The sequence below is a fragment of the Macadamia integrifolia genome, chromosome 12 (assembly GCF_013358625.1).
Source record: "Macadamia integrifolia cultivar HAES 741 chromosome 12, SCU_Mint_v3, whole genome shotgun sequence".
NCBI classification, from domain to species: domain Eukaryota; kingdom Viridiplantae; phylum Streptophyta; class Magnoliopsida; order Proteales; family Proteaceae; genus Macadamia; species Macadamia integrifolia.
The window spans coordinates 7,703,155-7,729,177 of record NC_056568.1 but is presented as its reverse complement, the minus strand read 5'-3'; the positions used below and the strand labels follow the sequence as shown (position 1 = coordinate 7,729,177).

The 26,023-nt window shown below is 37.9% G+C and overlaps 2 protein-coding genes across 4 annotated transcripts in view; one reads left to right on the top strand and one right to left on the bottom strand.

The window, feature by feature from the left end:
- LOC122058365 (probable E3 ubiquitin-protein ligase HIP1) overlaps positions 1-10,351 on the top strand; it is a 38,080-nt gene extending 27,729 nt beyond the window's left edge. Inside the window, exons 2-10 of one of the 3 annotated variants that reach the window (XM_042621023.1) lie at positions 1,404-3,133; positions 3,285-3,550; positions 3,645-3,719; positions 6,300-6,464; positions 6,842-7,594; positions 8,679-9,097; positions 9,612-9,710; positions 9,797-9,934; positions 10,038-10,351. In XM_042621023.1, coding sequence (XP_042476957.1) covers positions 6,365-6,464; positions 6,842-7,594; positions 8,679-9,097; positions 9,612-9,710; positions 9,797-9,934; positions 10,038-10,190 — 1,662 coding nt within the window. In that variant the 5' untranslated portion in view covers positions 1,404-3,133; positions 3,285-3,550; positions 3,645-3,719; positions 6,300-6,364 and the 3' untranslated portion in view covers positions 10,191-10,351. Of the gene's footprint in view, positions 1-1,403; positions 3,247-3,284; positions 3,551-3,644; positions 3,720-6,299; positions 6,465-6,841; positions 7,595-8,678; positions 9,098-9,611; positions 9,711-9,796; positions 9,935-10,037 lie in introns of all 3 variants that reach the window. The other 2 variants (XM_042621022.1, XM_042621024.1) reach the window with 2 other exon arrangements.
- Positions 10,352-20,283: 9,932 nt separating this feature from the next.
- LOC122057354 (probable ubiquitin-conjugating enzyme E2 C) lies at positions 20,284-25,566 on the bottom strand. The gene is made up of 6 exons (XM_042619426.1): positions 25,249-25,566; positions 25,101-25,128; positions 21,713-21,943; positions 21,308-21,371; positions 21,166-21,225; positions 20,284-20,600 (listed from the first exon to the last, which is right to left on the bottom strand). The coding sequence occupies exons 1-6, from the start codon at positions 25,371-25,373 to the stop codon at positions 20,545-20,547; spliced, it is 564 nt and encodes a 187-aa protein (XP_042475360.1). The 5' UTR covers positions 25,374-25,566; the 3' UTR covers positions 20,284-20,544.
- Between the last annotated feature and the right edge of the window lie 457 nt (positions 25,567-26,023).

Sequence of the window (26,023 nt, the reverse complement as noted above, 5' to 3'; positions counted from 1 at the left end):
GGTCTGCTGCTAAATCCCAAATATTTAAAAAATACCTGCAACTATAAACCTCTCATGTTTTCACAAAATAAAACCGCAAATTGCTTCAAACAAAGAATGCTACTCACATGACAGAACTGCTCATGATTTCTTAAGAAATCTCACCCCAAAACGTAAAATTAGATTTTTCAATGATAACGATCGTATCAATGTCATATATATCAAAATTAACTTAGCATTGGAAACATACCTCTGTACACTACCCCTAGAAGAAGGAAGCATCAATTGATTTGCTACAAATGGATGGTATTCCCTTATCTTTCGTTGGTCTGAAGTTCCTGAGCTGAAATGAAACCCTGAACCATGTCCAGACAATGGATGCCTGGTCATGTTGTAAGTGAAAAAAATAATTTATTTTGTAGGTTCCTTGTGTATTTCTTTTTCTCTATTCATGAGAGTTCTTCTAATAGAAGAAAAAACCATTTACTTAATGGTGCATGACCACAAATCTAAAAACTATCACTGACAGCTAGTCTCCTAATGGTTCCAAAAAATTACAACTTCCGTGATTAATTTTTATTTTCCTCCGATTGGAATTTCAAATTTTTTAAAAAATGTCATGGCTTTTTGGTAGAATGTTAGATTAGGTCAATAGCATTAATTGGATACCTTGTATGTATGATGAAGAGTCAGGTAATGTCTTTACTAATCTGCTTATTGAGGGATCTAGCTTACCATTGTGGAAAGGAAAGATTGGAAATAATATTCATTTTTCATGGTAGGGAGATGCACTCGTAAGTGAAGCATTTTGTGTGTTCTTAGAGTCCAGGCTCTGCATACATTGATTTGCTGCATTTTTTGAGGGGCTTAATGAAGGGATCCTAGAAGCTGGTTATCATGTCATGAATTTCCTTACCTTCCTATAGGTTTAGTTGTTATGCAGGTTCATGCTCGATGATTGTATCTCTTCTTGCTGTTATGTATTTCCCCTCTGAGATATGTCACACTAATTTTTCTGGTACAGGTAAGAAGGGTTGGTATAGTAAAGCCTCTCTCTCTCTCTCTCTCTCTCTCTCTCCAGTTAGAGCATTTTAATTCCTCTAAACAGATTTTCTCAGTGATATTGATACCACCAGTGGTTTTAACCATTTGTGTGGTTGTTTGGGTTGTTCATAGCAAATGACTCCCACTAATTGTCTCTCCATTTGACTTTTTGAGAACTCATCTTTTTTTCTTTTTGTCCTTGATTAGCTTCTGAAATGATCCAAATCTTTGATTTCCTAGTGTTCATATATTTACTGTTAACAAGCACGTTGTAGTTACTTCCTACTTCCTAGCCATCTACAATGTAGCCAAATCTGGTGGATGACTTGGTGGTCCTTTCTACTTTACAGCCTACGACTGAATTATGGATGGTGTTGCAGGCACCTTTTGAACTCACTGGGCAAAAGGGAAGAAAGGATTCCCATTCTGAAATCCTGTGTGCCCATCAAGTTTTATTATCCGTGACAAGCCACAATTTTAAAGATCTTAGGTCTGCCTTTGTATTGGGACTTCAGAGAGAAGGTTAAAGATTACCCAAGAATTGCATTTTTTGGTATGTGAAGCTATTTCTTTTAACTTGCATGGTTCTTGTTAGTACAACATGGCCATGCTACTCGAAGGACAGAGGAGGGGTTGGAATGTGGTGCTTTTTTCTCATAGCTATGCAGTTGTTTCTGAGGATGGTAGGATCCTTAGAACTAGTCTGTATGAGTAAATTTGCTAAAGATGATGTTGGTTGAACATGCTAAGGGGCATTGATGAAATGAAAGATCCAGGGAAAACCCTAATCTTCGTTCTTGTTGATGTTATTGCTAAACATGACGGATCTCATCTGCTACAAGGTTTGAGTACCCCAATTTGAATTTGGAGTGGGATGGCTGACTTTTTTTTGTGCAAAAGCAATTTCATGGCTTTCAGACATTTCTGCCAGGCAACTTCCTGTATCCCAACACCTTCATATTGGGAATTTTACCTACAGTAAACCTCTATTGTAAAACTGTAAAAAATTGTGGGATTGAAATGTGAGAATTGTGTGCTAACAGGTTGTCTGTTTGACTGAATTATTTGACATGTGGGAGAGGATTTTTCCTTCTGAAAGCTGAAGATCTTGTATTAACATTTCTGATATTGAACCCTGTTACTCCCAGACATGATCACAATCATCTGCTGCTACTTTGTTATGTGGGTTGATGCTTCAAAGGAAATCTATGCTTTGCATATTTAATGGAACAAACATTGATTGTAAAGTATGACAGATTGAAATCTTTCGTCACTAGATGGAAGGGTGTGTAACCTGTGGTGGTTTTGTAAGTGTTGGGGAACGTCCACTAGGTGGAGGGAAATTTGCAAGCCCAACCTTTCCCCATATGTTCCTAGCTAACCTTCTTTAGTATTCGAACAAGCCCCGTATTCATTGACTCTGCCAACAAATTGAATCTCATCTTTCTTTAATTCCAAATAGAGTTGATAAATAGAAGGAGAAGGTGTCTTCTAAGGTGAAATACAAGGTGTTATGCCATTGAAGATGATAATAAATTTGTCATGGTGGAAGGAAGAATAAATATTCCCATTCACATTTCAAAGTAACTTCACCCACTGCAATGATCGAATTTTTATAACTAAGAAGATGGAGGGAAACATCATCTATATTTGCAGTGCCTTGTTACTATCCAGGTCAGGAAATATGATTGCAATTTTTCTGCTGAAAAGGGCTGTTTTATCAGCTAATTTTGGAGTCTTGTCACTGGACTTGAGAAGTAGAAAAATTTCCAAACTGGATGTGAGGATGGTTCTTTATTGTCAAGTCGTCCTCTATTGGATGATTTCATGAAGTTCACTTGCCTAAGAAGCCACAATCTGATGACCAAGGTTTCCACATCTGATCCATTCTAGGGTTTTAAGAATATCTCCGTAGTTGTATATATTCTGTGTTCAAATCTCAAACAATTCCTCATGGTTGATTCTTGTAAGAAGACAGTCATCTTTTGATTATGCATTGTGCAACCTCTTTTGTTTAAGTGGGAGAATTTCCTGAAATTGTAAAATCTGGGTGTGATTATAGAAGGCGGAAACTCCAAGCTCTGTACAAGGATGGCCGAAAGAAATCTGGGTATGATGTGTTGGAACTGTGAGAAAGCTTATCTTCTTGAGGGCAAAAATTGCATCTAGGGCTTACAATGTTCTTATCGACATACGCCCCAATAAAAGCTTTTGACTGTCTTGGTAATTATATCTTAATTCTGATCTTTACATGATAACAGGTATTTTTTGGCATATCAACAAATCGAGTCTTCTGCAGCGAGTTATTTTAGGGGTAGGCTAAATGATTACCATCAGTTTAGACCAGTGGTTCAAGTACAAAGTTCCAGAGTTGAAGATATATTTGTGCATTGTTTGATCATTTAACAAGGCATTAGTGATATGGTTAATGCTTTTGGTATTCATCTTTCCCATTTTTCAATCCTGTGGAAACAGCAAAGCATTGCCCTTGCTTTATGCTTCTTTTTCTTTCTGAAGATAGATCATGGTAGGGCATCTGTCCTTAAATCTCCAGTCTTTCATCCATTTTTCGTTAAACTGATTTCAATTGTTAGGGTTAATATCACTAACTTTTTTCTCAGGTTAAGGTACTTTCATGCAGTATATAGACAAATAATTACTATCTTGGTCCAATACTTCAAGAGAGAAAGGTTGAGGTACTTTTTATGTGTGGTGTAGGTTTAGTTTACAGTCTCTTCATTTGAGTTGTAGGCTGTAAAGCAATTGAAGTTACGGTGGGTTACCTTTATTCATTTCTGTCAATGTACATCATAAATGCTTCAGCCATTTCTAGCCTATTCCTATTGATGGCCCTCAAGAGTTCAAAGAAAATCTAAAAAGAATATTAAAGAACTTAATGTTGATAAAAAGCATGTATTTCTTTTGACTGCCCAGACTAGAAAACACAGTTCTGCCAACTTCTTTTCTTGATGGCAAGATTTTAACGTGGATTATGGACCTTTATACAGCTGTGCTTTCTGTGGATTTTTGTAGTGGTTTAACTGCTTTTATATCTTGACTAAAATTTTCCATTTTACTTTTGGATATGTATCTCTTTATAATGCATATGTATTTTCTTTTGTACTTTTGATTGAAAAATATACTCTGTTATTGGGTTTCTAGGTATGACTGTAAAATAAAAGTTCTTAGTTCACCTCTGGTAAGAAATATAAATATATATATATATGACTATAGTGCACCGTATCGATATGATACGTACCAATACAGTGTGCTACAATCATGTAATGGCCAAGATGGGTCATTTTTAAGGAAAAAAAAAAAAAACGATTTTTTGAGGGGGTTTTTGTTCCAAAGTTGCTGCCAGCCATTTTTCTCTCTAACTAAAGTGGAAATCAAGGTTGGGAACAAAGATTTTACATTTATGGGCTAACTACAAACCTTGGATTCTTAGTGTGATACTCTCAATTTAGTGTTTATGCATAATACATGTTATATATAGATTTTTTAAACTATTTTTTTATGCAAAAGTGTATGAAAAAGTGTTTCCTATCCGTTTATTTGCATATCTTTAGCGTATCTCTAATACGATATCATACCCTCTGATACATATCTTAATTTTGGCCGACCGATACAGCAACCGATACCGATACCGATACTTTAATCCTTGGGTATGATATATTTACATAGTATGAGTAAAGATATAGTAAGGATAGTTTGTTAAGGTCATCAAATTAGTACCCTTGTAATTGAACAAAGGTTTTCTTTCACCTACATTTTAAATAATGGCCAGAATTTTTCCTTGACCTAAATTCTGATGGGTGTGTTTGTTTAAAGCTTATGCTACTTTGAATGCAGATCTGCAGTATTTGGTGAAGTCTCAGTATGATGATTGTTATAATATGCAATGAATTGATTTTTGAGATATTATTTTTTGCTTCGTACGGATAAAAGGTTGTCAAGTTTGTGATCATTTGACTTTCTGCTTCAATCACGGGTCCATGGTATGGCTTTGTATTGGGTAACATTGTGTGCAATCCACCCCCTTCTAATGGGTACCCGGATGCTCAAGCTTAATGCAGAAGTTGCGTGGTGGAAAGTATCGTTTGAATATCTTATTTGATTAAGTTTTAGTTAGTAATCTCTGCTTTGATCTGGAGGCAATATCTGAGTCTGTTTAAATGGATTAATGCTCATACTCAAGACAACTGCAATAATTTTGGGGACTTAGTCTGAAGATGGGTTTTTTGAATGGCAATAACAGCATCACACAATTGAAAGTTGTTCTTGGAGGAGTAAAACTGAAACAAGCAATTGAGAACAAAACCACGAGTATTTAAGCTGTTGTACTTGGAGGAGTAAAAGAAAAATTCAGTAGAGAACAAAACCTCTAGAGGATTAATTTGAGTACCTGTAGGGATGAGGTCATAGGAGCTTGCTCTGATTATCATCCTTCTATTAGAAGACATTGTTCTCTGGATCAATAGAAGGGTCATCATTAAAGTAAGGTAGTGTAGCTTGATCACCATAAGCATTTGAGTCCTTTTGTGATTTGTAATTTTTTCCTTGTATTCCTCCTCCTTCCAGTTCTATAATGCCACTACTGCTGTTCAAAAATCCCATACATCCATGAGAATAATTGGAGGTAGAGGTACAATAACTTGAATCTGAGGTGCAATTGCACATGATTGAGATGTTCTTTAAGTTAAATGTCTGAAACTGTACAGGGAAGCAATCTGAAATATTTGTATGTTTTGTTAGGCAAGTTACTGCAAAAGTTTCCTGAAAATACAAATAGGCCTTCTGGGAATTTGCATATGGCTGAAAAATGCTGAATTCATTGGTGCTTTGTACTGTGGTCGTGAGATAGTTTTGGATAGAATTACCAAAGGAGGAATAGGAAGTTGAAGAAAGAGAAAGAGAAGAAGCTTTTCTATGGAAGTTTGCATACAGGCTCTAGATCTATCAAATTATTGCTCCAGGAGGGGGGAACTGATGATGTTCTGTTGTGTGGAAATTTGAGATGTATAACTTGTATCATAGTCTTCCTTGATGTTCATTGTTATGAAGTCTTAATTACTTCCTACTGTAGTATACTTGAGTTGAATTGTTTTCAACTCCATTCTTTAGGTGCAACAAAGATAAATCCATTTGTGGCTAATACAATGAAAATCTTGGATAAAATTTCTAATTTCTTGCCTTATTTCTTGTGTATATGATTTAGCACATTCTGTAGAAGTTGACTTGGACTTTTTTGGATGCTTTTCCTTTTTATGCAGGTGGATCTTTTTTTTCTCTTCTTACTACAGAACCCAAGTCATCTTTGACTTTGTGGTGACATTGCATGGGGCATAGACACTTGTTTGGCACATCTCAAAATTATGTGGGGGACCAGAATCAGAACCAGAATCATATTCCTGCTGAGCAGCACTATGTGCATTTGGGTACTGCAGCTGTATACATTTGTATTCATTCATTTAGATAGGCTTCATGTAGGTAATCTTTGAAAGGTTAAACCTATAACCAACAGATGATGATTACATCTAAAGATCGTATTTAAGTCATTTGCACACATGCATGGATCTTTGAAAGGTTAAACCTATAACCAGCAGATGATGATTACATCTAAAGATCGTATTTAAGTCATTTGCACACATGCATGGCACTTGGGATCTCCTGTGATACTTTTGTGGGTTCCACCTAGGAGGTCTGGGTCGGCAATGTATGATGTGGTAGTCCATTAATAATTGATGATTACTACCAGTCTATAGATTAACCCTTTCAATAATATTCACTATTAATTATCAAGTTTGTGTTGCAGGCAGGGCTGGTCCTCCAGAAAATGGTTCTGTTGTTTTTCCCATTGAAAGTATTTCAACGAGTGGATTAACCTTTAGCTCCCAGTGGAATTCAGCAATGAGGTCAAATGAGTATCCTTCCCCAAGTGTTGGCATGGAGGTACCACATTATCGACCAGCTGCTGGAGGCTCTTCTTGTGATCCCTTTCTGCAGCCATCAGCTGGTGGGAACTTCTGTCCAGCCTCGCAGAATTATGCTCACCACACATCTTCTTCGAGCTATTACAGAAACACAATTCATGGTGTTGAGGGTAGTGTGGTTAGTTCTGTTGGAAGTTCAAGAAGGTCATGTAAAAGAAAAATCCCAGCAACTTCTGTAGTCTGTGAGAGAGGCAGTACCAGCAGATACTATGGTGCTGGAAGTTCCTCTGATCTCTCTCTCTCTTCCAATGTGCAGCAGGAGAAGCCTAATTTACATTCCCAACATTGGGCTTGGGATCCCATTGGCATGAACCCCAGTTATAGGGGCAGTAGTTTGTCGATTGGGAATGAAGGTTCACAAAGGAATGTGAGAAGCCGATCTACCCTTGATTTGGAAGCAAATCTACCTAGGGTCCATTTGTCAAGCAATGTTTCTCGCCATCCCCATTCTTCTGGCCGTCCAGTTGATCATGCTGGCATGGTGGATCTGGCTGGTCATGGTGGTAATGCAATCACTTGGGAGTGGAGTAATAATCGCATCCCTCCCACTTCTCAAGGAAGAATTCTGGCTTCAGGTTTGTAGATGTATACATCGTTTCATGTATCGAAATGTGTTGGCCATATCAGTCCAATACGTATCGAGATTAGCCATGTTGATATGATGTTGAATCAATACATCAAAATATTTATGTTCAGAACCAATATGGGGCGAGTTGGTATTAATACAAGCCGATACAATACCGATGCAGATCAATAAAATGCTGATACTGGCCGATACACTTGATACAAGACTGCCAAAAGCAAAAAATCCTAGTTTTTGAAAGAAAATTTATTCCTATTCTGATTTTTTGGCCAAAACCTTAGTGGATCTCATATAGACTAAAAAACGATCTAGGAGTGATTAAACAAACAAAATCAATCCGCTGCTTTGATGTTTGATTCCACTTTGATGAGCTTTGATGCAAAGTAAAAAATTTTACTTTGCATCAAAGCTCATCAAAGTGGAATCAAACATCAAAGCCGCAGGTTGATTTTGTTGCCTGAGTCTTGGTTTTTCTTGCTTGTTTTTGCCAAGTATTGCATCTAAACTGGTAAACTGATGAAGATTTGGATCATCTTGAATGATTTGTGATGTATAATGGTTATGTTTGCTGGTAAGTGATTATTATTAATAGTTACATACTACTTCAAGTTTGTTTGACATATTACTAGTAATAATAATACGTTTTACTTACATATTGCTTTTTTGGTTTGGACCTTTAATGGTTACTTTAGGCTAAAACATTTTGAAATCTTTTTGCTTAATTGCTTCAGATTACTTATTAGTAAGTTGATATTGCACTTGCCAAGGAGGATTTGAATCACGTATATGCTGTGAAGACAGAGATAACCTGACATTGGTTGAATATGATTATTTATGGGTTATTTGTGGTGCATAATGATGAAAAACACTTTTGTTGCATGTGCATAAGCATATCCTTGCATATCTAGTACATCCAATACATCTGTGAGACATCTCTTACCAGGTCTTTCCGATACGCTACCCGATCCTGATACTTGACACACACACACACAAACACACACATATATATGTTTATAATATCCTTATTGCAACAGCTTTTCCATGGTTACTAAGAAAATTCTCTGTGGAAATTGCAGATACCAGTGGCCCGACTCACGAGACCAACCAGTTTCTAGGAGTCTCCACTACTAATGATTCCTTAGAGCTTGGCGGGTTCCAGAATGGTTTCATTTCCAGCCGAAATCCTGCTGTCCCTCCACACAATCTTCATGGCAACCCAACTCAAGCTGTGGGGGGTGGTCATAGTAGCTACTATCAAAGATCATCTACGTCTGCTCACAGGCCCTCTTTAGGCTACCCACGCTTGGGCCATAATTCAACTTCTTCAGAAGATGGTTTGCAGTTGGCATCCGAAGCTTATCCTGCCAGACATTCAAGATCATTGTCTACTGTAGGGTGGCATAACAATGACAGGATTGGAAGGCCAAGAATATCTTATGAGAGATTCCGCTTACTTTCTGATGAGGCAGATGCCCGTGAAAGATTGGTGTCTGAGGTTTGTAGTTTCTTTTTACTAAGTATTCTATCTTTTTGTGCTTCATTGGTGTCTGAGGTATGTTGACCTTGCACATATGCATGGAGATCTAGATTGAACCATTTGGCACTTTGTATTTGATGGACTTCCGTTGTGGTCCACACAATTGTTACTGGTTTTTCTTTCCACATGTAAGTAAGCCCTTTACTGGGATTTCCCAATAAAAATCGAGATTGAAGAATGTCCAACTAGAGATTGTTTGTCAATTCCTTCTCCAGGTGACGGTCTGGGTTTCTTTTAAGAAAATTACTATATTCATGAGAAACCAAAGTGACCAAAGTGATGATAGCAATTTGCATGCCACATCATCAATAAGCAAAATTCAGTAATATGTTAAAAAAAATACTATGATTTCCTGTAGCTTGCGTTTTGTCTGCCTGACTGTTTCAAGCCCTTTATATAGGCCACATAATGATTCTTAAATCTACATATTCTTAATAAATTGACAAAGAGGAGAATTTTATCTTCTTGGCAGGGTCTAATGATAGTGGAGCGCTCAGCCTGGTATGGTTCCAGGAATTTGCTTGATCAGCATAGGGAGATGAGGCTAGACATAGACAACATGAGTTATGAGGTGATTATAATTCTTCTGCTTCTTTTCTTTTAGCCGACTTGGTATTTGCTAGCTCTTACTGGTTATCAATTGTTGGTTTGGAGCAGGAACTTCTTGATTTGGGGGAAAGAATTGGGAGTGTTAGCACAGGATTATCGGAAGATATGATTTCAAACAGTTTGACTGAAACGATATATTGTTCTTCAGATCACAACCAGGAGGAAGTAACTTGTGTGATCTGCCTGGTAAGCTTCCGAGTAGTTCAGATACTTTAAATCCTTAACTGGAAAATATTTGATTCTGTTGGGTTTTCTAACAACATAGCGGAAAATAACTGACATTTGACAGGAAGAGTACAAGGACAGGGAGCAAGTTGGGACACTGAAGAATTGCAGGCATGGTTATCATGTGAATTGTATACAGAAATGGTTGTCGATGAAGAATGTCTGCCCAATCTGCAAGGCACCTGCTATAGCAGCAGATGATTTACAAGAGAAATAGCTCCTTTGCTGATGCATGAGCTTTGCTATGTCCATCTTGTAAATATATTTGGATTGAGTCCCTCTCCTAAAGGCAGGAGACAGACTAGGTTACATTGTTTATATGGACTAAGGAAATGTTCAATTACATTATCAATTATTGACTAGAAATTCTGTTTATGATTTTGTTCTTTTTGTGTGGTGGATGTGTGTTCCTTTGCAGATTTGTGGTTGGAACAACTTTCTTTTAATTACGTGGAAGTTTCAACTACTTTGATAGATAATTATAAATATTATACTCGAACCGTACAAAAATGGTGATAATGAGATCTGAGTTTTCTAATCGTTTGATGATGAGATGGTGTAAGCAATGACTTAATTAACTAATGAGGACAGATGGGGTGGGTAGTCCAATGAAGTAAGCAAACGTAAAAGGAAAAACCCAATAAACTGGAATGGATGGTTCCTGCTTGTACTTTTAAGTTTCAATTTAAAACAACCCATTATAAAAGAGAGATTTAAGAGCTTTGAAAATCCAAGACTCTGGATGAGTACGAGTTTGTGTTTAAAAGAGATTATGAACTCTTGCATGGGACGGTGTATGGTTAAATTTAAGTCTAAAATTTAGAAGGATTACAGATCATTGCCTGTTCACGTGGTCCTTGCACCAACGTGAGGCCAATGAGAGCATGCACAGAGGCATCAACAAAAATGAGATTTTTTGTCACATGGGTGGGATGGTATTTTATTGCATCCCTGTTTGGGCGTAGGTGCCACACGATCAAGTTGCTTTCTTTTGCCCGGTCTGAAAGATCAGTTTAGGCAGCTGGTTGAGAGGGAGGGGGAGAGGGAGAGGTTCTCTAGCTTTTCTCCACTCTAGTCTATTCTATATTCCATCTTCATTTCAGATGTCAAAAGCTGCATCATAGTTAAGAACAAGGATGGCTGGAAAATGTGAACTTATGTTTGTCACATATATGGGGGAAAAGGCACGTTAGGGTGTCAAAAAAGCCTAGCCAACCCAAGCCCGCCTTGAGCCTGGACAGGGGCTGGGCTAAGCATTCATTATTCATCCCACCAGGTGGGCCTGGGTTTGAATTTCAGGCCCGATGCCAGGCTTGGCTGAGGTCGGCCCAGCCGACCCTATACACATCATAAATATATTTTATTACTATATAAAATAAATGGGAGGGGGATAGGCATGCTAGCGTAGTACCTAGGAATTAGGAATGCTAACGGGGTATTAGCCGTAGGATTTGATCAACTTGAATTAAACTGTTGGATGGAAAGAAGATATACAAACTTTCAATCCATTATTGTTACACCTACCTCTCTCTCTCTCTCAACTTGAATTAAACCGTTGGATAGAAAGAAGATATACAAATTTTAATCCATTATTGTTACACCTCTCTCTCTCTCTCTCTCTCTCTCTCTCTCTCTCTCTCTCTCTCTCGTTGAGTCGGAAAAGCCATTTGGAAAGCAAACTCCGGTGGAATGTTGAAGCCGACAGAATTTTTCTTTCCTTTTTATTCAATAAAAGCACTTTAAACCCTAGAAATCAAGTCTCCTGTAATGTGATGATCACGGAATCAACCACTTTCTCTTCGGTTTTCTTGATCTCCGGGTTTATGGTTTCAGCTTTAACCACGACGGAACGCCTCTGTTTCTGATTCTGTCTCATCGAGGAAGAAGAGAGTGTTTCCAAATCCAATTGGTCCACTGCGATGCTGAGGCTTATTCATGGAGGATGAACCATAGGAGAAACTAGCCCCCACCATATTTATCATCGACACCATTGTTTGCCCAAACCTTTTTTCTGGAATTGAAATAGTCTGTCACTCAATCTTACCCAGTGAGGCGATGAACTTTTCCTCTGTTGATCTTGTAAGGCCAAAACTAAGATAGAACTGAACTCACTTGAGAGGAGAAGGGTAATTGGAGATTTAGGTTTTCTTGCTCCTTCCTAGGAGAGAGAGAGAGAGAGAGAGAGAGAGAGAGTTCAAAAGAGTTTCTGTCTGGTTGCTCTGTGAGTCTACAATGTCGGGTTGCAAGGACGAAGACCCTTGCATCCATCGCATCAGAAAAAGAAGAAGCGTCGTTCCCAATTTCCCTAAACCAGTTTTCATACATCTCTTATGTTTGTTGGAAAACTGTAGAATTTTAATTTTCTATTTTTCTTCTTCTAAGGTTCCTGCTCTGGTTTAGATGTAGACGGAGACGTAGATGAACGCCGGTTTCAGGTGCGATGACGATGTCTTTGGAGGAAACACCGATGACGGAGATGGAGACTGTAACAGTGACGGAAATGGTGAGGGAGAAGAAGAGTGATGGTAGAGCGTCGGGGCTGGGTAGGTTAGGTAAGACAATAAGTATCCAATGGTATAGATTTGACCTTTCTAATCTAACGGTCAAGGCTTGCTAGTATACCTGATACCTGGGTATCCTGCTAGCATGCCTGTCCTTTTTCCAAGATGAACATATCATATTATTATAGGGAGAGGGATAGGTATGCTAGTGAGTTACCTTGGAATCATACGTGCTAACGAATTTTAACCGTAGGATTTGAACATCTTAAACAAAATCGTTGGATGAAGAGAGAAAATCCAAGCCTTCAATACATCGCTACTACACATTTTCTCTCCCCCTCGTCTATCCGTACTAATGCTCAAGTCTCAAGGACCTCTCTCGGCTTCTCCTCCTCTGGTGCTTCCCCATCTCTCTCTCTCTCTCTCATTGTCACTGAACTATCAATTCCCCTATTACTCTGATGGATCCTTTCATGGAGGAAACCAAATTGAATATAATGGGTGAAGTAGCTAGTGCTCAAACTGTGATCACCACCAGTAGCAAGTTGCCTCTTGGGGGTTTTAAAGCAAGATCAAATAATCTAGGTCGTCCAGTTCTTATGGGTTCAAGAGGATCTTGAAACAAGGATTGCTCTTCTTCCTGCTCGTGATGGCGAGCATTACCAGAGCACCATCACCACTACTGCCACAATCACCCTTGAAGCTGGAACCGACTTCGTTAAAACTACTGGTTTTGGACTCATCTTTGGCCATGTTATTGTGTGACCAATACCAAATCTCAGTCCCGACCCTAATCCCAACTAAATCGGTGAAGGAATTGGGGATAGGTAAATGATTGAAAAATAAATAATCATGTTTGCCACAAAAGTTTCTTGGTGGGCAATAGCTCCTAGAATCACTCTGGTTAGATTTCTTTGTGATACCCTACTTTCTAAACCCGATCTAATTATTCGTATTGACTTGGTTGATCATATAGGAGTTGAATTGGAGCGAATTGACGCAAGTACCATATGGAACATGGTAGCAAGAGTGACCATGAACTCGGTTGGTCCGACAAGATCAAACGGATACCAAGTGTAATATGTGCACCCAAGCCTTGCATTTACACGCACCACGAGGCCATGTACAAGAAGTAAGGGTACGTACTAGTAATTTTGAGTGCCTATGCAATTTAATTATGAGTATGAGTTTGTCCCCATTGAAATCCAAGTGGAACACTAGCAATGGGCTGACTAGAATGGTATACTCACCTGAGATATACCCACCTGAGATGTACCCGCCTATGACTAGAAGATATTTTTGGGGTCCTAGGTATAAAAGGGGTGACATTTATTGTCTTTTTCCTCATTAATGGTAATTGGTCAGTGGGAGAGTAAAGAAGAGAGAGAAAGAAGAAGAAAGGAAAAAGAGGAAGAAGAAGAAGAAAGAAGAAGGGGAATCGATCGTAGAGTTTCACCAGAGCTGGGTCTTGGTACTTTGAGCATGAATTTATGACCAGCTCACCGAGATCTTCGATTTGAGGTAGGTATTGTACACATTCCAAGGATTCTTGGGAAAACCCCCTTTCCTAATTTTTTTTTTTTTGGAAAGAACCCACTTGGATCTTTCTAATCTTATATGAATAATCAAATCTAAGGACTAATGGAAGGTGTCTACAATGATTTTGAAGGATTTGGAAGGAGTGTTGGTGAAAATCTAGAGTATTTGAAAGTTCTTGAGCAAAAGAAGTGAAATTTGGAGTTTCATTGGTGTTCTTAAGAAAGAGGTAGGAATCTCCTTCTTTCTTTTGATTTGATCTTAGATCTAGGTTGAAGATATATGATTGGACCTTAGATGAGTGATTTGAGTCACCAGATCAACCCTAAACAAGTTCCCTAAGCCAAAGAGAAGATGGGGAAGAAGATGGGAGAATTTGGTTTCAAGATTGGGGGGTGTTCTAGGCCCACCTGTCTTTGAGTTTCTAGCCCACCTGAGTTCCAAGAACTCAATTTCTGGGCTATGGTGTAATCGACGGGCATGAAACCGATGGGCTACGAAGCCTGCTTGTCTTTGACTCATGCCCACTTATCTTTCCATAATGCCCAGAATGGGTCCAAATTGGATGGGTAACACCCATTTATGATTTTAAACCCGATTTTAGTGCTTAAATATGATGATTTTGATCCTAAAATAGTAAAATGATAAACCATTTTGTTTATGATAGGTTACACATATTATACGCGTACCCACACATCGGATCTCTTACGTGCCGGGTACAAGCCCCGTGCACATATACAGGTAAGTGGGAAGTGGACTCTGATTTAATTGTAGAAAGTTATGCATCATTTAATATATGTTAGTCTTGCCATGTCATCATGTCACTTGTGTATAGACTAGACATCACTTATGCCATTTCATGCATTTGAATGTGCATTTACATAATATACTATGCTTTGTGTTATGATTGAATATTCATTATGTCTTGATGTATGTGATGGAGGAATCTCATTTGGACATGATATGCATGCTAGATTTCAGATGCTGTAGCCGGCTTAGAAACGAGTGCATAGTGGCTCGTGGAATGCGACATGGTGCCATCGTGTAATCATACTATACTCATATAAAGCATGTGGCTAAGATTTATATACCCCTTTGTGTTATGACCCTTCTCAACAGGGGTTTATGTGTTAGTTTACTATTGGAGGGAAGCATCGGGTTACGATTGTTGAACTCCTGCAGCAGTTAGAAGTATGCACGGCTGATCTCTAGGACAACCGGTAACCCCGGTGGTATATTCAGAAGGTCGATCATACTACTTTTATTGTAGGTGGAGTCACTCATTTACTTTCTGTCATTTAAATTTGCTATGAGCAAGGATTAAAGTATCGGTATCGATCGCCGTATCGGTCGGCCAAAATTAAGATACGTATCGGAGGGTATCGTATCGTATCGGATATACACTAAGATACGCTAAAGATACACATATAAATAGATAGGAAACATTTTTTTAAACACTTTTGCATAAAGAATTTGTTTAAAAAAACTATTGATAACATGTATTATGCATAAACACTAAATTGAGGGTATCGTACTAAGAATTCAAGGTTTGTAGTTGTCCCATAAATGTAAAATCCTTGTTTTCAACCTTGATTTTCACTTTAGTTAGAGAGAAATATGGCTGACAGCAACTTTGGAACAAAAACCCTTCAAAAAATCGTGTTTTTATGAAAAATTACCCATCTTGGTCATTATATGACCGTAACGCACTGTATCGGTACATACCGATACGTACCGATATATATATATCGATACTCACCGATACGTGTCGATATATACCGATACGTACCAATACATACCAAAATGTATATTTTACCTCAATTTTATATTTTCCATAGAGTCGTATCGAGGCATATCGTATCGTATTGTATCGATGTGTATTGGTGGTGTATTGATGTATATCGATATGTATTGCAGGATATATATATCGATATGAAAGGATTTTAAAAATTCCATGTATCGTATCGGTGGGCTAAATTTAAGATACGTATCGGAGGATATCGTATCAGATCGGAGATACTTAAAACCATGGCTAGGAGTCAGCTTGCATTTTAAATTTTGGTACCAATGGTGGGCCTTCTCCGACAACCCTATGGGCGTATCATGAGATGGAGTTCGCAGCTCATACCCAGGGTATACGCATACTGTGGTTGTGAGTAGCACATAGCCTATGACCTAGTAATGTTGTTAGGCTAATATGATTAAAATAAATTACATACATATAGGCGCATATGTATTGTGACTATTTATGTGGATTTTCTTGTGTGGTCTTCCTTTTCACTTACTGAGTTAATGAGGTCATCCCACGTGTACAACTATTTTTAATTGATTTTGCAGGTTACCTACCTGGAGATCAGGAGCCGGGTCCCACTGTGGAGTTTTCCTCTGAGAACTTATGGGTCCGTGATGAGTTTGAGCACGGTGCTGATTACAAGTGCGAGGATTGTGCTGCATGGCAGCAGTGATTCCTGAGTGATTCTTTTTTATTATTTTTAATGTACTCCCTTTTGATTACTTGATGCTTAAATTGTTATATTTTTGTGTATATATCATGCCTTTGGCCCCAAATGTATATAACTTTTATGACTCAATTTAGATATCAAGTATTTGGAAAACAATTACAGGTATTATTATGAATAGGTTTTTCGTTGAAAATATAGGTCTTATCTTAGTTTAATAGATGTATGCTGTATTACAGTTACTGCATTGTTGATCCTGATAGGTTTGTGAGTTAACCGGAGTTAACTCGGTCACTGGCTCGATTCTGTGCGAGCAGGGTGTGACATTCTTCTCCTATGAGATTTCTTCACACAAAGAGAGAGAGAGAGAGAGAGAGAGAGAGAGAGAGAGAGAGAGAGAGAGAGAGAGAGAGAGAGAGAGAGAGAGAGAGAGAGAGAGAGAGAGAGAGAGAGAGATAAAAAACAATACATTGTCAATAAATCAAATTAAAACTGCAATTGAAAATGGAATGAAATTTGTGGAAGAGAGTGGTAGTCGGAGAGGAAGAAGAGGGAGATTGTAGAGCGACGGAGAAGGGAGCAGGAGCCGGAGAGGAAGAAGAGGGGGGATAGTAGAGCGGTGGTGGGGGGCAGGTTATGTAAGACAGCAGGTGTGAATGGATGAGATTGTTTCTATTTCATCTAACGATCAACAAACGTTAGCATACCATATTCTTAGGTAATAAGCTTGCATACCCACCCTTTTCCCATTATTATATTAACATATAGAACATTTTTTTTCATAACACCATCACTACTATTTTTTTAATCACGCCACCCACATCGATCTTTACTTTTTTTTTTTTTTGGGAAAATTACATGATTACCCACTTTTGGGTTTCCCTTTACAAAATTACCTACAAAAAGTTTTGGTTAACAAAAATACCTAAAATTGGGTTTGGGTTTACAAAACTACCCACCCAAAGTTTCAGTTAACAAAAATACCCAAAATCAAGTTTGGGTTTACAAAACTACCCAAAATAGTGAGTCTTCATCGTCCACATATAATCATGTATTTTTAATTACTGAAACTTTGTGTGGGTAGTTTTGTAAACCCAAACTCAATTTTGGGTATTTTTGTTAGTTTAAACTTTAAATGGGTAATTTTGTAGAGAAAAACCTAATTTTGGGTATTTTTGTTAACTGAAACTTTTAGTGGGTAATTTTATAAAGGGAAACCCATAAGTGGGTAATCAAATAATTTTTCCCTTTTTTTTTTTTTTTAACATATTTTGTTGGTTTATAAAATTTGAGAATGAGTGGATAAATGGTGTTTTCCTCTTTCTCCCCACTTCCATTCAAATGGCAATGTGCAAGGATTATCATGGTCAATCAGGGCCAACCTGGCTCAATTAGGATCAATTAGGACTAAGTTGGGTTGAGGTTGGGGTTGAACTGATAGGATTGGCTTTGGTTAAAGAGTTAAGAGACCTCAGGGTTGGGTGGGTGCTGCTTTCTTAGTTTATTTAAAAACTTAGAATTTTTTTTTTTTTCCTCTTGGGATAAGAATTTAATGGGATAGATCTCCTTTTACGAATCGCTCGTTAAGCGAAGATAAGAAAATAAAAGAAAAAATAAAAAGATAATTTTTTACATTTTTCTCATGATTTAAGAATTTCTTTTTGTGCTTAACATGTCCTGATCAATGAGAAGATTTGGTTTCTAAATTTCAAAATTGGGCAATTGTGAAGTTTTTTTAGATTTTTTTTTCATTCTTTTCTTTTCCTTTGTATGATGCTAATAAAAGTCACGCTCCCATCAAATATATGACCACAAAATGATGAAAGCCGGAAGCCAAGAAAATAAATCTTTGAAAAGACAATATTTTGAAATATTATTAGACGGCTGATGTGATGGTCCATGGAATCTGAAAGCAGCCAATTTGAAAGAGAGCCTACCCAGAGATCCAGATTGGTTAATTTAGCCGTCTTTGTGCTTCAAAATCAAGCTTCCCCCATCCTAAAACAGCTGTCCTGAAGACGTATTCCCACAAGCCAATAATGCTGATGTTGATCCTCATACACCAATTGAATTGATCAGCTTAGCTGCTTAACCTCCCTCCAGTCACATCTTTTCTTTTTCTGTGTAAGTTCAAGCCACGTATTACAAATAACAAATGTCAAACACACCAAAGTTGATGATGATGATGATGATGATAAGGGTAATGGGCCATAGCCATTTCCTCAAAAAGTCATTGTATGGGATTTGCACTGGAGAAGTGGACATCCAGGTCCCAGACACTGGCCTATCTCCTGTCTTTCTTTCTCCAAAGATCATCATCATTCGTGATGAAAAAACCCAGTTTATATAAGTATTATTGTAGAACCCATGAAGAAACAACAGTTTGTTCTTGGCTTTTCCTCCACGGCTTTATCCAAGGCCCAGTATATTGATTGGAGCATGTTTGGCATCAGTTCTATGGTGTCTCTAAAGATCTTTTGATTTCTGATATTCTGTTTTTCTTGCTCTGTGATTTGATGTTATGATTGGTCTATCGGAAAAATGAATATCATTATTAATTCTTGATAATTATCATTGAAAATCCAAAAAATTCTTATATAGTCCAATTAGAGGGTCAAATCCTATGGATATGAATGAAGAGATTCTATCTTCACCATGGGTCAGGAGAAAGTGGGTCCAATTTTTTTCCTTTGTATCATATAGTCAGCTTTCAATTTAGTACTCAGTACTCAGCTCTCAGCAGGGTTAGTTACTTAAAGAAACGCTCCCCAGAAGAATCACTATAGAAAAGCAGTTGAGCTGAGCTGTGGAGGTACCAAACACAACCAAAACCAAATTGGCTGTTTGTCACAGTCCCTAGTAAATTTGAGGATGAGAAAAAGGAACCAAAAGGTGTAAGGATACCCTCTCTCTATATGTTTCTCCTTACATGAAATGACCTCATGGCCCTTTTATGTGCGAAACTGTTTTACCGCACTTCACTGCTGTGCTCCCCAATACTGCTTGCACAGAGAACTGTCTCCGTAAGAAAAAATATGGTGATGATACATATGGGTATCTGTGTATACATAAGAGAGAAAATTATCTAGATGCCCCATGTGGATAATCTGACACTTAGTTCGAAGCATACATATGACATGTCAAATTTCGTGGTCCATCACAATCTAGTGTGATTATTTTCAGGGAAAGAGGGGGACAATGTTGGCATTAGAAAAACTACCAATATATGACACAGTAAAAGAATTGTAAATTTTATGGGGGTTAACAGATAGATTGAAACCAATAAAATTTCAAAGCTATAGGCACCACCATTCAAGGTACTGATTCCTTCTAATGTCACTGCTAAGAGAAATGTTCTTCTCTCCCCTCTCTAAACACACTACTCATGCGAACACCCAGCCTAAATACCCACAAACTCAATTGACCAGAACCATTCTGATAACAGGGCATTAGTACTTTTGCAGAAAATGACCTCCCCTGAACCTCTATAAAGACCAAAACCATAACTGACTTCACAAATGACACTATACTTTTTGCCTACAAATTCTTCGTATCATTTGTACTTTTTGCAAAGCAAGTAGATTTGCAAGTTTCAAATGATGTTAGAATGAGAGAAGTTTCTTCTGTGTTCCTTGCAACTACAACAACAACAACATCCGAAACCTTATCTCAATTTAATGGGTTTGCTACATGGAGATTCCAAGCAAGGACGAGCGCGAGGATCCATGCAAAAAGATTGACGAAATATGACTAATTAAAATAAGCCTTGCAACTATACATGAGAGAGAGAGCGAGAGAGAGAGAGAGAGAGAGAGAGAGAGAGTGAGCTGACAATACAATAAATAAATTGCAAGTATGGTAAAATGTAAAGAAGGGGTAGGGGAATGCTACTTCACTGGGTCCATCAGACCCCAAAAGGAACCTTGATATGTCACATAGACTGTCACATATACACCTCAAAACTTTTCCCATATACATGCTCTTTCTTAAAGAATTATCCTTTTAGAGAAGTGAGTCCTAGCCGGTGATGGTGTGTGTAGAATGGTATCTGTCTGAGATATGAGATTCTCACAGGTCAGCTTTCAAAAACTTCTCCATCCACGTACTGTCTATGAACCATCTTCTTGTAATCTGCAAGAGGGGACCATATGACATGTTCAGATCAAGCACCAAGGGTTCTCTGTGATGTCAATGGGAAATTTATCAAAACTTTCAGAAAATGACATTGCTCTCACTTGCTTAATATAAACATGCACGTGACACTGTCTAACATGCTAACTGAATTTCTAGAAAAGTTGCGGAAAAACACACCGAATATGTTTTTTAAACACTGGTTCATTGCTTCGAATTCATAATTTCATGTATAACTGTATAGATTGAATCACATCTGATGGCTTAAGGAGCAACCAATTAAATGGCCTTCTACGCTTTTTAATTGCCTAAAGCCTCAAACTTATTGAATTTTGACTTGTTCCACCAAGAACCGCTCATGGTTCTGTGCATGTGTAATACCCGGGAAAAAAAAAGCGATGTAAGACCAGAGAAAACCTAAACTGGGCATGTAGTAGGGCATTTCAATCGACAATTTTCAGGGTTCCCTCAGATCAGGCAACCTGGTCCACTTTTTACTGATTAAATATTTAAAGGATAAACATGAATCACAACAAAAAATGGCTTAATGCGTGATGAATTCCACCTTCCTGGTTGTTCCATAGAGCTGCAGCATAGCTGTTGAGAGGGCTATCAATATTGGGTTCTGCAAATGAAGATCAAAGAATAATAAGGCTTGGCATGTATGGTTGAAGGAAAAGAGAGAGAGAGAGAGAGAGAGAACACACCTCCCAATAGGCTTTGAATGGACAAAAGAATGGTTCTGCAATCATAAGCTGAAGACCACTTGTCCTACAGAAACATTGAAAGGACTACATCAGCTACTTCTTTTAGAAAATACTTTATATGAGTGGTCAAGTTAGGGTGAGAAGAGTGGGAAAGAATTATTCTCCCTACCTCTGCCATAAAGGCAGAGTCCAATAATCTGGAGATTATGCTCATTCAATCAAGAATATTTACCCCCAGGTCATAGAACTGGTTAAACCCATGAAGTTGAAGGTCCAATACCTGAATGTATTTTGGATGGGACAGGAAAATGCAAACTTCTTCCTCTTCTCCCACTCTGATTTCTGTATTTCTCCTTTTAATATTAGAATTATTTATATATTTGCACCCAGACGAGAGATCAATACCTGGAGGATGTCAAGACAAATGTTGCCATACTGGTCCACATTGGGATGGAAGCACATTGTCTCAAATTTAACCTGGGGAGGCTTAAAAGGGTAGTCCAGGGGGAAGTGCAAGGAAAGCTTATAAGATAAACCCTCATATGTTGTCCCTTTGCCACCCTCAATAGTGCCGATCCAAGAAAAGATGCTCTCGCCCTCAGGGAAAGCTGATACTCCAAGATCTCCTCCACTCATCTGTGGATATAAAAATAATCAGATATCAAATGCAAATGGTGAGAAAGAAAGTCACAATCTCCAAAAAGAAAGGGCCAAAAATTATTAAGTAAACTAAACCTTGGAAGTTTCTTCTTCTAAAAACAACTTCCAACATGCATAATCCTTTCCTAATGTGTTAGATGTTAGAGCAAGTATGGCTAGAATTCCTAAAATCAAATTATATCAATAAGCCTCCAAAAATGTAGGGGTGGGGGGGAATCATAAGTGGTCATTTTGCTCGAACGACCCCCTTTCTTCTGTTTCTTTAAGTTTCTTAGTGACAATAGGTGACAACATTCTCCCTAAATAGTAGAAACATGTGACAAATAAGAGAATACCAAAGATTCAAGCCACAAAATTATTCAATTCTGTCCCAGGGTCTCATAGATTGAAAAAGTACATTAGATATGATAAAATGATTTTGGTGTATTAGGGTCCATTGATTTTTTTTTTTTTTCTTCTTTTTCAACCCATTACAAAAGTCATTGCTTGAGCCATCAAATTAAAAACAAGAAACATGCAGATGAAATGCATTGATGATGTCCACGTTCTCCATTTACTACCTTTTTTTCCATTAATCCAAATATATCCATCCTACACCATCTTACGTATTTGTATGCCATATTACAAACCACTTCTTCGTCAAAGCTCTGTTTTCCATTTAACACAATCATTTGCAATCTCGATATGAGATTTTGATGTCCAATGACAAAAGTATTTGGATTGGAGAAACCGTAAAAAGTAGCACCTCATTGAGCCTCTTAGCAAGAGTTTTGAGATGTTCTTATGAACACTAGCAATCAAACAGATAAGAAAACCTATCCTTCGAACAAATTACAAGAGTATATTTCAGGATGAGTGCAATAGAAATTGCATTTAACCCCTCTCATAAAATTCATCAAAACACCAACCCGGGCATCCTTCACAATATCCATACATATGTGAAAGAATCTCACAGATAACCCGTGAGCTTCTATGTCCTTAATCTTTATCCTTGTTGAACCCAAAAATAATGTTCCACACTTCTTTGGGGAAATCTCCACTAAATATTGAACCTACTCCTGCTCAATATTATCCATTCAAACCTTATAACCTAAAGCTGAAATCACTATCCAAAGAATACATATCCATCAAGTAAACAAGTAAAACCTCCCTAATGTCCTTTATAAACCTCAAAGCTTTGAAATCTTTCTAATGATAACCAGATTTTATTGCAAGGAAAATCGCTAGAGTACAAGTACAATAAAAACATAAAGTATGACAACACAAAGGAGGCTGAAGCTAAAGTCCCTCAAAAATGGACAATACAATGTGAAAAATACCAACGTACAACGATTTCCTAGACACCCCCGACCTTGGCCAGCTCATCTGCTAGGCAGTTAGCAAAGTGAAGCCTACAAGAAACTAAAAGTTTCCTTGAGAACAGAACTTAGTTTTCTTAATAAGGTGCATATAGCACCAGGGACTACCTGTGTGTGCTTGAAGCCATCTAACAACAAACTGAAAATCACCTTCAACTATCACATCCAACCAACCATTATCCAAAGCAAGGCCTACTCCTTTGATAACAGCCTTCAACTCTGCACTAACAGAATCAGATCGACTGATGGGTGAATAACATAAGCTGTCCCCCATGATTTCTAACTACACCGCCAACTAAAACCTAGGTTGTTGTTCCTCCTTCCATTTGCAATATGATGTATGAAGCCTGGATTTTCTGTTTTACTCACCAGAGCCATTACTCATGGTCTGGTTGCACAGCCATGTCTCATCAACCAGACTTAGGTTCCTGTCTCCTTAGAACTCAAGGATACAGAGGTACGAGCCTATAGAACAGACCCTGCAGTCCCATACCCTAACAAATAAAATGACAATCTTTTCAAGCTTTCTTCAAACCCCTCAACTATTAATTTTCCAAAGAAATACCTAACCATCTTATGTCAGTGCTATGCGATTGAGGACAGATACTTCGTCCATTTTTTTTTGGTCAGAAGGTCCCTCCAAGAAAAGAACTCATTCAGATCTTCATCCTATGAAGGCACTTATTCTGACATTGAGTTCAAATGTTTATTCAATAATACTCTTCATATATCTTCTGGACCATCCTTTACCAGCACACTTAAGATTGAGTACAGAAAAATTCTTACTTCACCCTTCATTTTTTTTTTTCCGGTTTGTTGACTAGGACAGAGAATCTCAAACTAAGGCCTCAGAGTGAAAAAAGTATTCTCAATCTGGTCTTCATTTTGTGCAAAGATGTCCTCTAATAAAGTTTTAATTATGTATTTGAAAAAGGAGCACCAAACTACAAGAATTGGTCCAGTAGCTTTTATGAGCAATTGAGAAACTGAATGGATTCCTTGTACAGTAAGAGAGGCAATCTCAAACAACTTCCATGTTATGAAAATATAGGAATTTGTTCCTTTAGCACCCCCCCTCCCCAAACAAAAAAAGGGGGGGGGGGGTGGGGCGGGGGAGAGAGACCATATCTGTCGTTCCCTTCAGAGAATTTGAGAAATCACTAGAGAAGGGTCAACCACCACTCAAATAAAAATCTAGTTCTATCTTCCACCTATGAAAAAACAAAGTAGGCTATATGCAAGAAAAGAGCTGAATAGACCTCCTAATCCTACAGCAAGGACTAAATAGAAGTCTTGATACAATAATTCTTTGAGAAGCCAAATCAAGGAATCCACTCCATGGAAACAAGAGCTAACGCCTAAAATATCAGTCAAGAAGTCCCACCTAACTGGATTATTCAAGGGTTCCAAATACTTTAGGTTTATTTAAATCAAAATCTGTTTTGCAATGTAAAGACAAGATTTTTGCACGGGGATTCAAAAGAAATTGGGAGACCGAAGAAGACAGCGATCTATAATAGGAAAAAGGCTTCCACGATTCCATTCTAAACAAAATTACCAAAATTATCAAAAAGGAGAACAAAAGAAGCTTTACAAACAAGTAGATAACCACTCCTACGGGCAGTAGAGGCATGCACAGCTAGTAATCAGTCTCTTATCTATTCCTTCTTTCTTTAATATTGTTCTTTTTCTTTATCGATTAGGAATTTACAGGAAATTATTAATAGAAGTTCACGAAATCAACGATTCAAGAGAGAGAAAGAGAGAGAACAGACCATTAGAGACGTCAATTCCTTTTGAAGCCTGCAATAGATAAGAAAAGAAACAGCGTCAATGGATGATGCCCAATGATAATAAACAAACAAAAATGGAATCCAAAGGAGAAGATTTCCAAAAGATGGAGAAGTGGAAGAGAGAAGGAACCTCTGAGTGACGGAATTAGTGTCAACGGAGTTGGGGGAAGCCTTCGCTTTCTTCGACGAAGCTGTTGGTGTTTGCTGCTGCGCCATTGACGAGTTGTCCATCGCTACGTTGTTCCGCACCTCCATCCCCCCCTCTCTCTCTCTCCTCTTCTCTCTTTCTCTCTCTAAGAGACACAAACACACACTACCTCTGTCGAATTTGTGGTGTCTCTATCTGAGAATTCGAATCTAATTAATCCGATCAAGAGATCAATCAATCTTTCAACGCTTCTACCTACTAAGGAAGAGAGAAGATTAGAAGAACAAGTCAACAAGAGAGAGAGAGAGCTAATGTGAAGACCCGAGTCACCCGACCCAACCCAACCCAACCAACCAACGGAATTTAATATTAACTCTCTCTCTCTCTCTTCTGTTTTTTCTATTTTATAAGTTTTCCCTTCATCATGGTTGCAAGAACGAGGAATCGTCCGATCAGATTGGTATCGGCCGATGTGTCGAAATCGGATGAGACGAATCTCGATTTTTATCGATTCAGATTGAAATACTCAAGCCAAGATTCTTTTGGATCGGTGGTTTCCGGATCAAATATTCGATTCTAAAGGTTATTGAGATCGATTTTAATCTAAATCATATCGAAATCAGCTGGGACCGATTATGTTACCAATAACTTCTTGTAAAATCCTGTTCATCATATTCCAAAAAAATTATGAGAGAGAGAATTTAATGTGCAAGCACTAATCATCTACTACCTAGTAATAATTGATTACTCCTTACCA